The following is a 13,989-nucleotide window of genomic DNA, read 5'->3' on the forward strand; positions in this document are numbered from 1 at the left end:
ACTGCAGGAGGACAAGGAAAATAAGTGTGCTATGCTTATTTTAAGTAGGTGTTGCACACTCTTCTTTTTTTTAGGGGGGGAGACCTTAAAAATAAAACATTTATTTTGCATTACTGATATCATTTCCTTTCAAAACAAAAAGCCGGCCTGCGGGGTCACAGAAGTGAATGGGGTCAGTGCTACTCCCTGTAAGTGCTAGAGAAGAGCATGCTCATAAGGCTGCCTTGCTTAGCTCCAGCAATGCACTTTAGGATGTAATTACATGAACAACTCCATCAGCAAAGCTGACTCAAAAGGTTCCTGACCCTGGATATTCAGTCCCGTCCCTGCGCCGTAGTTCACCACCCTCTTCTTGAGCCAACGTAACCATGTGAAAGGGTACACCACGGGCTCGCTCAGCAAAACGATCCCCACTAAAAGCGATGACGAAAATAAGCTAACCCAAAGATTTTGGGTTGGAAAGGAATTCTTTTCCTATTTTTAAATCAGATTCCTGTGTTGTATCTCTGTTACCAGCTCCTCCCTGTTACTCTCGGAGCCACGTCCTGCCCTGCTGCCACCCCACCAGCCCACCCTGAGGCTTCTCCTGCCTGTCCCCACAGCTCCCCGGGCGGCTCCGCTCCCTCGCTGCAGGCTGCCTGCATTTCTCTCCCAGGAAACGACTGCTGATGCCCTCCTGGCCCTGAGATAAAGAACAGCACGCAGGAGGGACACCGACACCATCAATCCTTCCCTCGTGACCTAAGGCCGATTCCAACCTGATCCTCCAGGACAGAAGACCAGAAGGAGCAGCCCGCTGACACTCAGCAGGCCTGGGGAGGCAGGTGTCCTCCAGCCGGCAAAACTTGTGCAGGAAAATCCAGACAGTGAGATAAAATTAAGCAGTGGGATAATTCATTGCTCAGAATTTACTAATATGCAACCTAGGAAGAGCACCAAGGGCCATAAACATTTCAAGGCACTTCACAGTGTTTTATCACTGTATTAGAGTACTTGCCTTTTAACATTTATTTAAGAAAATAAACTTCTGCGCAGTAGTTTCCTGGGAAGAAATAAATTAGTGTGTTCTGACCAGCTGCAGCATAAGCACCTTCGTGTTGGAGGTATGCAGAGCAAAGCCTACGCACATTTTTACCCATCTGATGTGCTTGCAGAATGATCCGAACATGGAAGGGGAAGGATGAACTTGATGCTAAGGTGTCAGTCTGAGACTCAGACGTGGCTCAGCTCCTCTCTCTGCCTCTGTCTGCCTGCGTGACCACAGGCCCCTCACTTAACCTCGCTGTGTCTCAGCTCTGTGGCTATGAACACGCAGCAAAACCGCTCCCCTCGGCTGCCCAGATTAATTCCCATTGTGCTTAAAAAGCAGGCAAAATGGTTCCACGCACAGAGGGAGGCAATTTGACATTTCCGACGAGATAAAACCACACTAAAGAGCTTACAATGCAAGGGCTCAACCCCGGTAGACTCCGAGTACCCTCTCTATCCACTAAACCCATCTCCTGCAGTCAGCAGCACGTTACCCTCGCCACCCAATGGCACATCAACGCAATTTGCTTAATCACCGGCGGCAGTCGTGTCCTGGCTGCAGGATGAGGTCCCAGCAGCCGAGCAGACTACGTCGGGGCTCAATCCGGCCCTGGAGCTTTTCAACTTGGAGGAGAACTTGCAACAGGCTGAAGGAATCCTCCCGCTGGGCCTGAGGACCGTGTGCTAACGAGGCTGTATCCCCACTCATATTTTAGCTTGGCAGGTCTGGTGCTCCTTTCATCTTTTGCTTCAGGTAGCTCTCTTTAATTAATAACATTTCTGTGCCGGCGCAGGGAACTTTCCACCCAGAATGAATGGCCCTCTCTCATTAGAACCACGACTGTCATGATGTATTCAGGAGCAGGAGCGTGATTCATTCCCCTGTCTGGGAACGCGGGGTGCTGCTGGGGGGTGGCGGGGAGAAGAGTCTCTGTAATGAGTGACGGAGGTTTGCTGAAGTTGATGTGCGACTCTGGCGGCTTGAACTGCCTTGTCAGGACAAGCCTTCAGAAAGGTGATGTTCCTACTCAAGAGGTTTTCCTCATTAAAGAAATTGCATCTTAACAAGAGGGAAGAAGGGGAGGGGCGGCAGGAGAGCTGCTGTCTCCCCGACTCCAGCCTGGTTCATGCGAAGCCGGAGCTGAAAGCTGGCTGATGGCAGCGCAGCCGGCAGAGATCAGCACTCCTTTTCTGAGCCCTCGTGCAGCAGCCAAATCCCCCACCAGTGATTTTCTCTCTTGCATCGCACCAGACCCATGAAGAAGTCACTGGTGGCAGGGCCGAGGACCTCAACTCATGCCTCCGTGAGCCCTTCCCAGGTGCTCGTGTCCCCTTCCCTGCACCCAGCTCCGTGTGCTCCCTGCTGCCAGAGGGAACCTGGGCAGACACAGCTCTGTGATCTTCCACAAAAGCTCCAACGTTCAACAAAAATCAAGTCTGCAGCCACAGTGCCTCATTCCCTGAAGATTCTTGAGCCAAGCAAAAGCTTCACAGGTCCTTTAGCAGCTGAGTGTCCATCCTGAATGCTGCAGACCCAGACACTGCTAGAGGCCATCAGCAGAGCGCAGTACCTTGACAGTCACTGTTTCTCTTGTGCTTTTCTTTGAGCTAGAAGTGCTACACACGTTGCAGCAGGGTTATGTCCTCACTTCCACCACTGACAGGCTGGAAGGTTCCTCCTGTGTTCCAGCCCATGCTCCCCATCCAGCTTGCTCACCCCGCTGCGCTTCCCAGTGCCCTGGCACCTGCTGGAAACACCCACAGTAGACAGACCTGTCCAAAAAATACCATTTCCAGCTCCTGAAGAGCACATGCAGACTGAAGCCAACCTGCCCAGGTCTCTGCTGGAGAAGCCAGGAACAAGGCTGCACGGTTTGCCACCAGCAGCCGAGCTGAAGACAATGGAGAACAGGAGCTACAAACCACAGGAGCCTCTGGTAAGAGGAGCACAGCTTGCTTCGTGGACAGCTACATAAGCAGCTGTCACTGCTAAGGGAAGGAAGCTGAGAAAAAGAGCAGAGTCAGGAATGGACCTGCCCCAAATCACTGCTCCCCAGGCCAGGAAGCACTGCAGCAACACACAGACCTTTGTAGGCAGCGGCTCTTCAGCATGGGGCAGCATCGTGCTGTGGAGGAAGCACCAGTGCCGTGCCTTCAGCCTCGGAGGGCTGAGGACAGCACATGGACCCTGAAACCTCACACGAGGGGCAGACGGATTGGATTTCAGTGTCCCACTCCCCTGAACACAGTGGGCAAGCACTCAGAGCAGATGCCAGAGGTATATCTTCACCTCAGAGCAATGGCCTTACCATTCTGGGTACATTTCACTTTGTTTTCCAGCATTCCTCTGGAACCCAGAGGGGTTTTTATTGTGCAACACTTCCAAGGACACACTTGGGCAGGCAGCATCGCCTCCCCTCTCGCTTCCCCAGCGCCTTCAGTGCCAGGCGTGTGGTCTCCACGCAGCCACAAGTCTTTTAGGGAAGTCCAGGGTAATTCCCTGGAATACTTCCTAGATGTTCCACCTCTCTGCGGATGTATCTATCTCCTTGTCTGAGCAGCCTCGTTTCAGCTCCGTGCCTTCCCTCTTTCAAAAGAGATGCTCAGTTCTGCTTTGCTAAACCCTATTTGGCAATGTGTCTAAACACACGCAAACTTAATTAGTTCAGGAGGGAGACTCGGCATTTGTGGTGACGGATAAAAGTAATGGGAAATGAGACAAGTCAGAGCTGGCAGGGAGTCCTCACTCAAGCCTCGTTCGCTGGCACGGCGCTAATCAGATGTGACGCTACACGCTGCTGCACCCAATCGGCGGCGGAGCGGCGCGATGCGCTCCTCTCCGAGCGGCTGCAGCCAGGCTCCCTGCATCCGTCTGGTTGGAAACATGAAATTTATTTTCTGCTCTGCCCTGGAGACGCTTCCGGATTGAATCCTGGAGTTAATGGTTTAAAAAAAATTTTTTAAAAGGAAGAGGGAGAAACGAACCGCTCACTGAAGCCTCATGGCCAGGAGTGGAGTCTTCTTTTCCAGCTGACTAGTGAGGCACAATCCATGCGAGAGACCACTGAAAATGGTGAATCAAGTATCTTGGGCCCAGATCTGCGTGTCCTGCTGGGCCAGCTCACCCCACAACCTCCACAGCTCACCAGAAAGAGGACCCAGCTTCACTTCTGTTTCCCCTACTACACAGCTCTGAAGCAGGAAAAAAAAAGAAGGTTGCCCATCCCATGCAGACACTGAGTTAGGATGTCATTACCTGGGAACCTCGTTATCCCACTGTGAAAGGGATGGAAAGATGGGCTTTGAGCAGATGCAAATTACAACTCTATTCCTCACAACCCTCACTGAAAGCAGTAATTTGGACTCTCAGAACAGCGATACAACAGTAAAGAGCTGAGAAAAGAGAACAGGTGAGAAACAGAAGTGTAGCACATCCTTGCAGCTGTTTTTGTGTTGGTCTCTAACAAGAGTTAGAGTACAATATACAAAGAAAAATATGTATTAATTCAAAGCAGAGACAAAGGAATTGGCAATATAACTCAGACACTGGTTCTGGTCATGGCCTCAGCAGAGACCCAGTAAATTCTGACTCAAAAGAGCATGGCAAATTTCTCATCTCCACCAGCGCTTGTGCTGCTGCTCCCATCCTTGTATCTCATGTCTCACTAATCACACCAAGAAGAAGTAAGGAGCTGCCACTCTACAAAGACCACTCTGCAGGGAGAAAACCAGTGCTGATTGCTCCCAGGCTGTGTGCAGTTTATTTAGGCTTCCAAGCTGGGGAAACCAATGTCACAGGGAACACCAAGTAACACTACTAACGAGTTGTGGATGTCAGCTTAGCATTGTACGTGTCAAGTCCAGGCTTTACCAGGGTGATAACAACAGGGGTCTTTACCCGGCACGGTGAGGAAATGAAAAGCTGAAGTGAGATTATAGCAGTCCAAGTGAATTCAGCACAGTATGACACTGATCTGCAAATATCTTACAGATTAGATTAATTTAATTCTTAAACACAATTCCACTTTATTTTTAATCCCATTTTCAGGATGCTGGTCTAGCTGTTTTGGCAACGAAACATGCGCATACACCAAGACTTGTAGATCCCAGTCCCCACCTGGTGCTTTCTCGATCCCAGTCACCCTGCTGATGGACATGACCTTAACGACAAGAGCACCGATGAAGCGTGCCAGGCTTGGCTCGGACTCTTTCCAAAGGCTACTCTGATTCACATCCAGTTAACGTGCCAAGATGACAGAGAGAAGGCCTTGCATGTCAAAGTCAGGTAAGGGCCACTGCTTGATTTGGGCGTACAGTAATGGTGTTCATTCATGCGCTCAGATACCCATCCCTTTGGAAAATACATTGGATAAAACCAGAAAACATTACAAAGCCCCGGTTTAAACCTTTCTTGGGGTTATGAAAGGATTCATTTGCTAGAGGGATTATCCTAGGCAGTGATCTGGCACTATGCCTAGCACCTACCTGTCTTCTTAAACAACCCTCCACTCCCAATTATGCACGGCAAACAACGATTTCCCTGAAAAACAAAGACTAGGGACAGTCGGAGGCTTGCAAGAACAAAGACATCCACACTACAGGCAAGCATGGAGCAGTAAAGCCCAGAAAAATCTCCCTCCCCTTCCATACTCACATCACTTTCAAATCCCAGTCTCCACAGGTCACAAAAATCGACTTGACGCTGGGATCTAAGAGGCCTTCCTTCGCCATCCACTCGTCAACCCTCTGAAAGGAAGGCAAGAAAAGGGGATGAGTTTTGCAGAGACAGGCCGAGCCACAACAGTTAAACTCAGATAAGCTGCTTGCAATCAAGAGAGAAGAAAATTGTGATCTTATCCACCCCTCTCCCTCTCTCTCTCTCCTCTCTTTGCTTGCCATCTGAACAACAGCACGTTTGGACCTTTGAAGATTTCTGATAGGAGACATCAGGCAACCAGAGCGGAGATGATCTTATCAGACATCGCAGCTGCGCTGCTCGCAGAGGGATGGAAGTTGTGCAGCGTTACCGGGATGATACAGCCCTGCTGTTACTTGCCATACCTCTGCTTCAGCTCTCCCTGGACCAAATGGGCTTGTGCTAAGTAGAACCTGTGTCCTCTCCAGCCAAGAGGAGCGCGTTCATTTCTTGAAGCTCTCCAGCGTGGCCTGGGGGAGGGCAGCCAAAGCAAGAGGCTCCACCGTGGCTCTCCAGGCATCAGGCTGGGAACTGAGAGGAATCAGGCAGCAAAACAGAATTGAGATATTCTGACTACCTGCTTTGATAGCCACTGGAAGCAGGTGACAGGCTGCAACTCTGCAGCCTCGCCAGCAGCATTTCCAGTGCTTCAGCAGGAGAAATCTCTCCTCTTCCCATCACTCGACACCTTCAGCTCCTGAACAAACAAGCACGCCCCAGAAACTGCCTGACCCAGATCGGATTTTAACCTAGAAATGTGCAGCTGTGCTAACACCTTCTCAGTCCAAATAAATCCACAGAGGTGTTTCCACGCTCTGTGAAACTCCCGTGGGATCGGAGGGGGCCATTTCCTGCCATACCCCAGTGGCAGTGTGCATTCACCCATCCAGGCAAAGGTGTTCCCTCCTGGGGCAGGTAACAGGCACGGCCACGGGTGCTTAGGGCCCCGTGCCGCTGTCACAGGCTCTCTGCAGGGCAGGGAGGGCTGCCCCAAAAGCAGAGCCCAGCCTGCTGCCCCCAAGCCCTGTGCCTCCCTCCAGCCGCCGGGATCTCGTGGCCAGGCTCCTGCTGTGACCTTGCTGAAGTCCCTGATGTGAGCGCCCGCGAAGCGCCCTCTCCATGGAGGATTTTCAAGCCTTTGATTTGATTTCCGCACATAAGCAATTGTCGCAATTATTCTGATTAGGAACAATTAGGTAACACAGCGGTGGAAATCCTGACAGAGACAATGCATCGAACGGCAACCTGCAGCCCGAGCGGGCTCTGCTTGAGGAGGTTTCCTTCCCTATCTGACTACCAACAAAAGCTATTGATGGAGAAATACTCCCAAGCTAATTAAGCCCTAAATGCTGTAGGAATTCAACATTAAGCAGATGGCATTATTAGGGCTCTATCTGCATTCGCACATCCTCCAGATTAGATTTCAGAGGCATTTTCCTTCTACACCACGTGTATTATCGAGCGTTTAAACAGGTAGAAAAAATTAATTTAATAAAGTGCTGAGGGAGGGAAAGAAAAAAAAGAAGGCAGAGCTCCCAGAGCAGTGATCTCGAGCAGCGTCGTGGTGCTTTAAAACTGGCTCAAGAGAGAATCGCCTCTTCTCCTATCTACTGGCAGGAGTTTGGATATCTTGTCAGTACCCTTGACATGAACAGCTGGAGATGACAGATCAATGGTTCAATACTCTCAGCAGCGTGTCACTGACGTGACAGCAAATGTTATTCTAATGAAGCTGTAATCATAGTCAAATTACGCGGTTCGATTCTCAGCAAGGGGAGGGTGCAGGGAGCGAGCTGAAGGGAGGCCGACAGGAGCAGAGGTCAGAGGTGAGGAAATAAAGGTTACTCTGCTTACCTCAAGCACTTGCTGGAGGCTGGGCTGCCCATCCACCATGCCTTGAATAATCCCAGTCAGCTGAAACGAGAGACAAACAGAGAGCAGGCGTCAGAGCGGCACTCAAAAGATCATTAGAAAGGGCTCCTCTCCTGTCCATCTCCCTGCGACCAAACCACGCTCCCCTGACCCCGGTGGGCACATTGCGGAGGGGCTAGCGCAGCAGGGGCACGGGCAAGGGCAGAGCTCTATCCCAAAAGCAGGACACTGATGGAGCCATGGTGTGGCTGCACACACCAACACGATGCCCCAAATGCTGCCCCCTTCCAGATCTCCAGTTCTGAAGTTGTCCCGAATTACCCAAGCAGGGCAACTACTGGGGGCTCCGGGCATGCCCCTGCTACCAGAGAGACACCAAAATTGTGGTGTCAGACAAACTGCACAGGCCACTGCTGGTAAGCCAGAACCACAGCGGCTCCATCCATCCTCCTGTGCTGGGCAGCAAAAATCACAGCTGGACAGCCTGGCTGCCCGAAGGTAGGGCATGCACACAAAAAGATGCGGTCTCACGGGCCTTTGCCTGCATTGCCCAGGCTTGCTGGAGGCACACAGAAAACAGATAATTTTTCTGTCTGCCTTCCAAGTGACAAAACTGTCTTTTCCCATATTGAATATCGGAGGTCAGTAGCTTGCCATCAATGCACCCAAGTAATTAAAAAAATCATTATCAAACCGAGCGCACGCCACGGGATTTTGCTTCATCTGGCGCCTTCCTCAAGCTACCCACACCTCGCACGTTTTCATAACGTGGAGCTCAGGGTGTGCCTGGCTGCACACCCTGCCACCCGCACGTGGAGCCACAGCATCCACCCGAGAGCATCCTCCGGGCACTTTCCCTACAGGGCAGAGCTCACCGATGTGCACACCACAAACCCTGCCCCAAACTGTAGGGTTAAGCTTCATTAAAAGCACAGCAGCCGAAAGCAGCTCAGCTGTTTCCACCTCTCTGTCTCGCTGGCGCCTCGGCTTACAGCACTGAACTCGGAAGGAAGGGAAAAAAAAAAAAAAAAAAAAAAAAAAAAAAAGAAGAGATTAAACTCCAATTAAACTGTAATTACATTTAATGAATACCAAATACCTGACTCACTGAATAAACTGTAAGTGGAAAGATTATTTTCTCATCGTGACTTCCATGGAATGGTAATATATACCTTTTAGGGAAAGGATTTTAATTTTAAGGATGTAGAGTTCCTCTAGGTGGGTTTCTCAAGTTCATCAAGCCATTATGAGGTGGAATTTTAAGGAAGTGGAGAGACACACACACTCTCATATTCCAGAAACTGTTTTTATATTAATCTGTATTTTAATTGGGTAACAGCTGCTGCCTACAGACTTCCTGTACTCTAGGAGGCAAATAGATTTAGGAGATTAATGCGTGGCTCTTCCGAGCATTTTTCAAAGCTCCCTGCCTTGTTTCTTCCTCCCCTCGCTGTCCTCCTCTCCAGGTATTTGCCCAGCAGATGTGGGCAGCTCACCTCACCACAAGGGGCTGCCTCTGGCTCCCAGGGCAGCTCAGACCAAACCCCTGGGAGCAGATAACAGGCGAGCATTTGGGGAGATGCCCGGCACCTCCTGCACCACCGTTAGTGGCTTCTGCTGCTCCTGGTACCTGCAGGACCGCATCGCTCAGCACCACAAGGGACCAGATTTCTCCCCTCTCACACTTTCTGATCCTTTCTGTTCTCGGCTGTGTAAGTCACCTCTAACACCCGCCCCAGTGCCTTGGGTTGCTGCGGTGCTGTTTGCTCGCGCAGTTTTGATAAAATATAAAAACATAAAACGACACAATTGTAAAGTTTCACTGGCGATCCCAAGAAGCACATGGTGCTTGGGAACATAAACAAGCTATAAGGCATTTATCCTGCTGTACTTTTATTGTCTGTTCCTTCAGCAAAGAAATCAATGAAAATTTATCATAAAAAGAGAGCAAAGTACCATGAAAAAGCCCGTACAAGCACCCTGTGTGTGGAAGGAACCTCTCACTTGAGCTCCTGGCACGAGATTTTTGGGCATCGGACAAGCCACCTGCATCTTCCCAAAGGGTGCGAGGAGCTTTTTGTACCTAGCAGCAGCTTCCGACCACCTGCGAGTGCTTTCCACTGTCTCTGCCAAAATGTTTGGCACCCTCTAACTGTAACCAAGCCTTAGGACTCACATTTTAAAGTCAGGTGAAGAAAGAAGGGACCAGACCTACAGAACGATCCAGCACGGAAGGTGTGCTCCTAGCCACTGGTGTGGGAGGTCAGAGGGACCTCCTGCAGATCAGGTACAGCACAGACACACCGAAACCTAACCCAAGAGATGCCCCCGAGGGTGATCATGAGCTCTCCACCTCGCAGACACCCTTCCCATGTGGTGCTGTCTTCAAGAAGTGGAAGGTGAGAACGGCTCCAGGCTGGAGGAGGAGCATCAAGTGACCCCAGGAATCCTTCCACCCCAAACAGCCCGACTGCTTCCTGACAAAGCAAGGAACAGAGAGGGGAAAGCAGCAGCACAGCAGCCAGGCTCTCGTGCAATGTCAACACCGCTGCTTTGCTACAGAGTTTATCTGGGAAACCATCGTATTTCTACTCCAAGACAGTTTGCTGATTACCTAAGCACTTGTCTCTGGTGTACAATCTGATAATCAGGCCCGGTCTTTCTTTGTAGACAAAGAGGCCAATAAATCTCACCCTTTGTAAGTAGAGGTGCACAGACAAAGCCCTTTACTGGCATTTAGCAAAATAGGTATTTTTCAGAAAACAGAAAGCAGCTGAAAGCTGAAGGCAAGTGCTGGAGCCGGGCAGGCAGTGGCTGTTTGGGAGCTGGATGTAGGGCAGAGCCAGCAGTGCTGGGGCGCTGCCTGGCCACACCACAGCACCCCCGGGTCCCCCCGGCACTACAGCCTCTGCAAAAAGCAGCTGCAAGTGACAGAGGGATAAAGAAACAGCAGGAGGAAGGATGCAGCTGAAACGGTATGTCAGTGTGAGTTCATTAGTGAGATGACTTCTCTGGAAATCAGAGGTACAAAACTTACATTTGGGGCCCTTCTCTAGAAGGTAACATTGCTCCTAGCAGAGATCAGGTGCAACTGGGAAATTTGTCACAGCACACGTTTTGCAAGCATACAGCCAGTGAGTCTCATGTGGGTAGGGCCAGCCCAAGTAGTTGTCCAGCCTTCCAGTACTATGCTTGCAGAAATGTCTCCGTTAGAGCTATAAATGAGTGAGAATGGAGGGCTTTCTGAAAGCCCCTCTCCTGAGAGTGATGTTTTCTGGGCTTACTCTTTTCTTTTGTTCTTTTAGTTTAAATAAAATACCTTTGGCTGGTTTTAGTTACAGAAAAAAAATGTGTGTGTATATAAATACAGGTTTTGTTTTCTTATTTATTTTTACAATGTGCAGACACAGAAGGGGCTAGCTGGTCCTGGAAGACGTTTCACTTAACACATGGGAGCCATTTTTCATCCAACTAGTAGGTGGAGGACAAGCATGTCAAAGACCAAAACCTGCAGCTGCGGAGGCTGCAGCAAACACACTGTGGTGTCAAGGAGCCTGGATGAGACCAGGCCTGAACAAAAGGCTTGGATACCCCGATCCCACAGTCAGTGCTTTAGTTACGGAGCTGGCCAACATCAGAACAGTGAAATAACAGGAAAAAAACCAAGGCAAACAGAACTTAAAAACTCTGTGCTGATGGCTACAGCAGGGAGGAAGTGCTCACTTGCAGAAACAGTTAACTTTGTGTTGAATGAAATAAATAAATTAAAATAAATCAAGCCCCCTTTCCTTTGAACCATCAGGGCTCACATTTACCCAGTTCCTTGCATGCTGCCTTCATCCTCTCAGCCCTGTCTCGGGAAAGGTGGCTGCAGCTCCAGAGCAGCTGTCCTTGGCAATGAGGAACCAAGGAACAAGATGCCACTTCTCCACAAGCACGTCATCAGTCTTAAAAATCCTGCTGTTGGTTATCTTACCACTCCGAGGGGCTCATCAAACCACACTGGAGAGTCACAGCTCCGAACCACGGAGCAATCCGACGTGTCCTCCCCCTGAGCCACGCTCTCTTTTTTAACCCTCCCCACCAACGAGCATGTGGCACAATCACAAAGCTGACAGAGAGGCTGCAGCATTCTGCACGTCAGCTAACACACAGCAGTGCTTTCATTTTGTGGTCACCCAGCAATATCTTCGTTAGTTGTGAATAGAACTGATCTTAGCTAGCAGATCATAACCAGGAACACTGATTATGAACCCAAACGGAGGCCTCTGCATGCTACAACAGTGACAAAATGATCCCCCGTGTCCTTAACGTGAGGCTGGCGTGCCACCCTGCCTTGCAGCTGCACTGTGAAGAGGCGGCCCCGACCCCGGTGCAATGGAAACCTGCTCCCCAGGGAGACTCTCGGAGCACCAGGGAACCTTTGCACTTTACCTCTGTGCAGAAGGGCGTAAGCTGGGGATGCACCACAGGCTGAACATACATGTGAAAGGTGGATTCGATCTCCATCGTCCTGCCATTCAGCTTCAGGATTGGGAATTCGATGATCTCCTGCATAGGACACAAAGGAAAGCAGCTGTTCATTTAAACCAAACAGAAAAGGAAGCAGGATACGATCCAGCTTCTGTCTGTCCAGCAAGGACATCCCAGGGGCTGCCTGACGCCCAGTGCCACCCTCTCCATCCACCTCACGCTGCTTTTGGATGCCACCAGGAGCTCTTTCACGCTTGCAGGCTCCTGCACGAAGCAGCTCCTTCCATGGAGAGACTGAAAACAGAGGCACACGGAGCACGGCCACAGAGGGAGGAGAACTGGGAGCCCCCCCAAACCACCCCTCTGCAATATAGCTCAGCAGCGAGCCCTGCTTCATTCTCCTCTTTGGAGCCGATTTATGCTGATAGGGAAATAAAAACGTTCTTCATCAGAAGAATGTTCGGTTATTTGAATAATCAGCAATCAAAAATTTACACGGACCTGTTAATAAAAAGTTTAAACAAATTCGGTTACGATGGATTTCACAATTATTAAAAAATACGCGTGGAATTAAAAAAGCCGACCGCTGAATAAAAGCGATAAAATCCTTTGTGCTCGCGCCCCTCCTTCCTCGCTCCCTCTCCTCCTTCCAGTTTAATGTAAGAGGAGAAGTGACAATTTGTTTGGTGTCTTTAAAGAATAATTTGTCTATGTTATTTAATAGAGATGCATGGCACCAAGGTTCCGGAGTGCAAATGAGCCCGCTGAGTGATATCCATGCAACAAGCCTCTCAAATCACTTCTGGAGAGAAACGGGGAGAGGGAGAGAGAATAAAAAAAAATATTGCTTTTTAATATTCAAAAACAGTTTGCAAAATTTAATCAAAGCAGAGCAAAAGCTAACATTTTTACCACTTTGACATTTTTATTAGCGCTTTCATAAATTTTTAAAACATGAATGGAATTAGTTTAACAACAAAAAAAACTGCCTGAAAACATCTGGAAGAGACAAATAAGAAATAAAAAAAAGGACAAAAAAAAAACCCTAACTCCTGCGAGTAAAATTAGCATGTAGAAAAGGCAGTCGCTGCAGAGGAGCTGACACAGTTTTTGCACCCTGGCTGCAACCCCCGTGACCCGCAGGCGGAAATTATCGTGAGGTCACGTATGGGAGCTGCTGACATCACCTCCCCAGCAGGCAGGGGGACAGCGAGAGGATGGGTGGGGAGATGGAAATAACAAATAATTCAAATAGCCGGGGGAAACACCCTGCAGCCCCGCTGGGGACAGCCCATGGGTGCGTGTACCTGGCCCTGACCACGGTGTGATGCAAGGGGCACGTGCTTGCTGCGATGGGAAGCTGGAAAAATAAAGGAAATAAATGTTAGTAAGTGCCCAGGTGGAGACACTGAGAAGTCAAATGGTTTCCCCAGGGCCAGCTACGCTGCACACAGTGCTCATGTAAACCAAGAGAAGAGGTTTGGGAGCATCCTTCTCCACTGACAGCCACCAGGAGCGACCACGTTTCCCGCTGCTGGGAAGGGGCAGGGAGGAGGATGCAGAGGCAAAATGCCTGCACATGGCCCAGGTGGCTGGTGGTGCAGCCCAAGTCCCCAGCTTTGGCCACGCAGCATCTCCCGTGCAAACAGGAGAGCCTGAATCTGAACGAGGACACAGCTGCACGGGGCGCTCCCTTCAAAGCAACCATCACGGATGGACACTGATCAAAGAAAGCATCTGTTCAGAAGGCAAACGGACTGTGAAATTCAGATCCAGTGACAGGACGGTGTAAAAGAGCCAGCTCTAACCCAGCACAGCACCACTGTGCCCCCAAATAGCACACCCGGTCCCAAAAGGGGCTGGGGAAGCCGCCCTGGAGGTCTGCACGGGGTGAACATCGCACCGGGTGAGCCCACGGC

General features: G+C 50.1%; 1 protein-coding gene across 3 annotated transcripts in view; it reads right to left on the minus strand.

Annotated features, from left to right (window-relative positions):
• ERI3 (ERI1 exoribonuclease family member 3) overlaps window positions 1-13,989 on the minus strand; it is a 109,116-nt gene that overhangs the window by 75,289 nt on the left and 19,838 nt on the right. For all 3 annotated transcript variants that reach the window (XM_027462460.3, XM_027462461.3, XM_005028746.6), the window contains exons 3-5: window positions 12,032-12,148; window positions 7,580-7,639; window positions 5,684-5,775 (exon numbers count right to left, since the gene is read on the minus strand). In XM_027462460.3, coding sequence (XP_027318261.1) covers window positions 5,684-5,775; window positions 7,580-7,639; window positions 12,032-12,148 — 269 coding nt within the window. The remainder of the gene's footprint in view (window positions 1-5,683; window positions 5,776-7,579; window positions 7,640-12,031; window positions 12,149-13,989) is intronic.

The sequence above is a fragment of the Anas platyrhynchos genome, chromosome 8, assembly GCF_047663525.1.
Source record: "Anas platyrhynchos isolate ZD024472 breed Pekin duck chromosome 8, IASCAAS_PekinDuck_T2T, whole genome shotgun sequence".
In the NCBI taxonomy this organism is placed as follows: domain Eukaryota; kingdom Metazoa; phylum Chordata; class Aves; order Anseriformes; family Anatidae; genus Anas; species Anas platyrhynchos.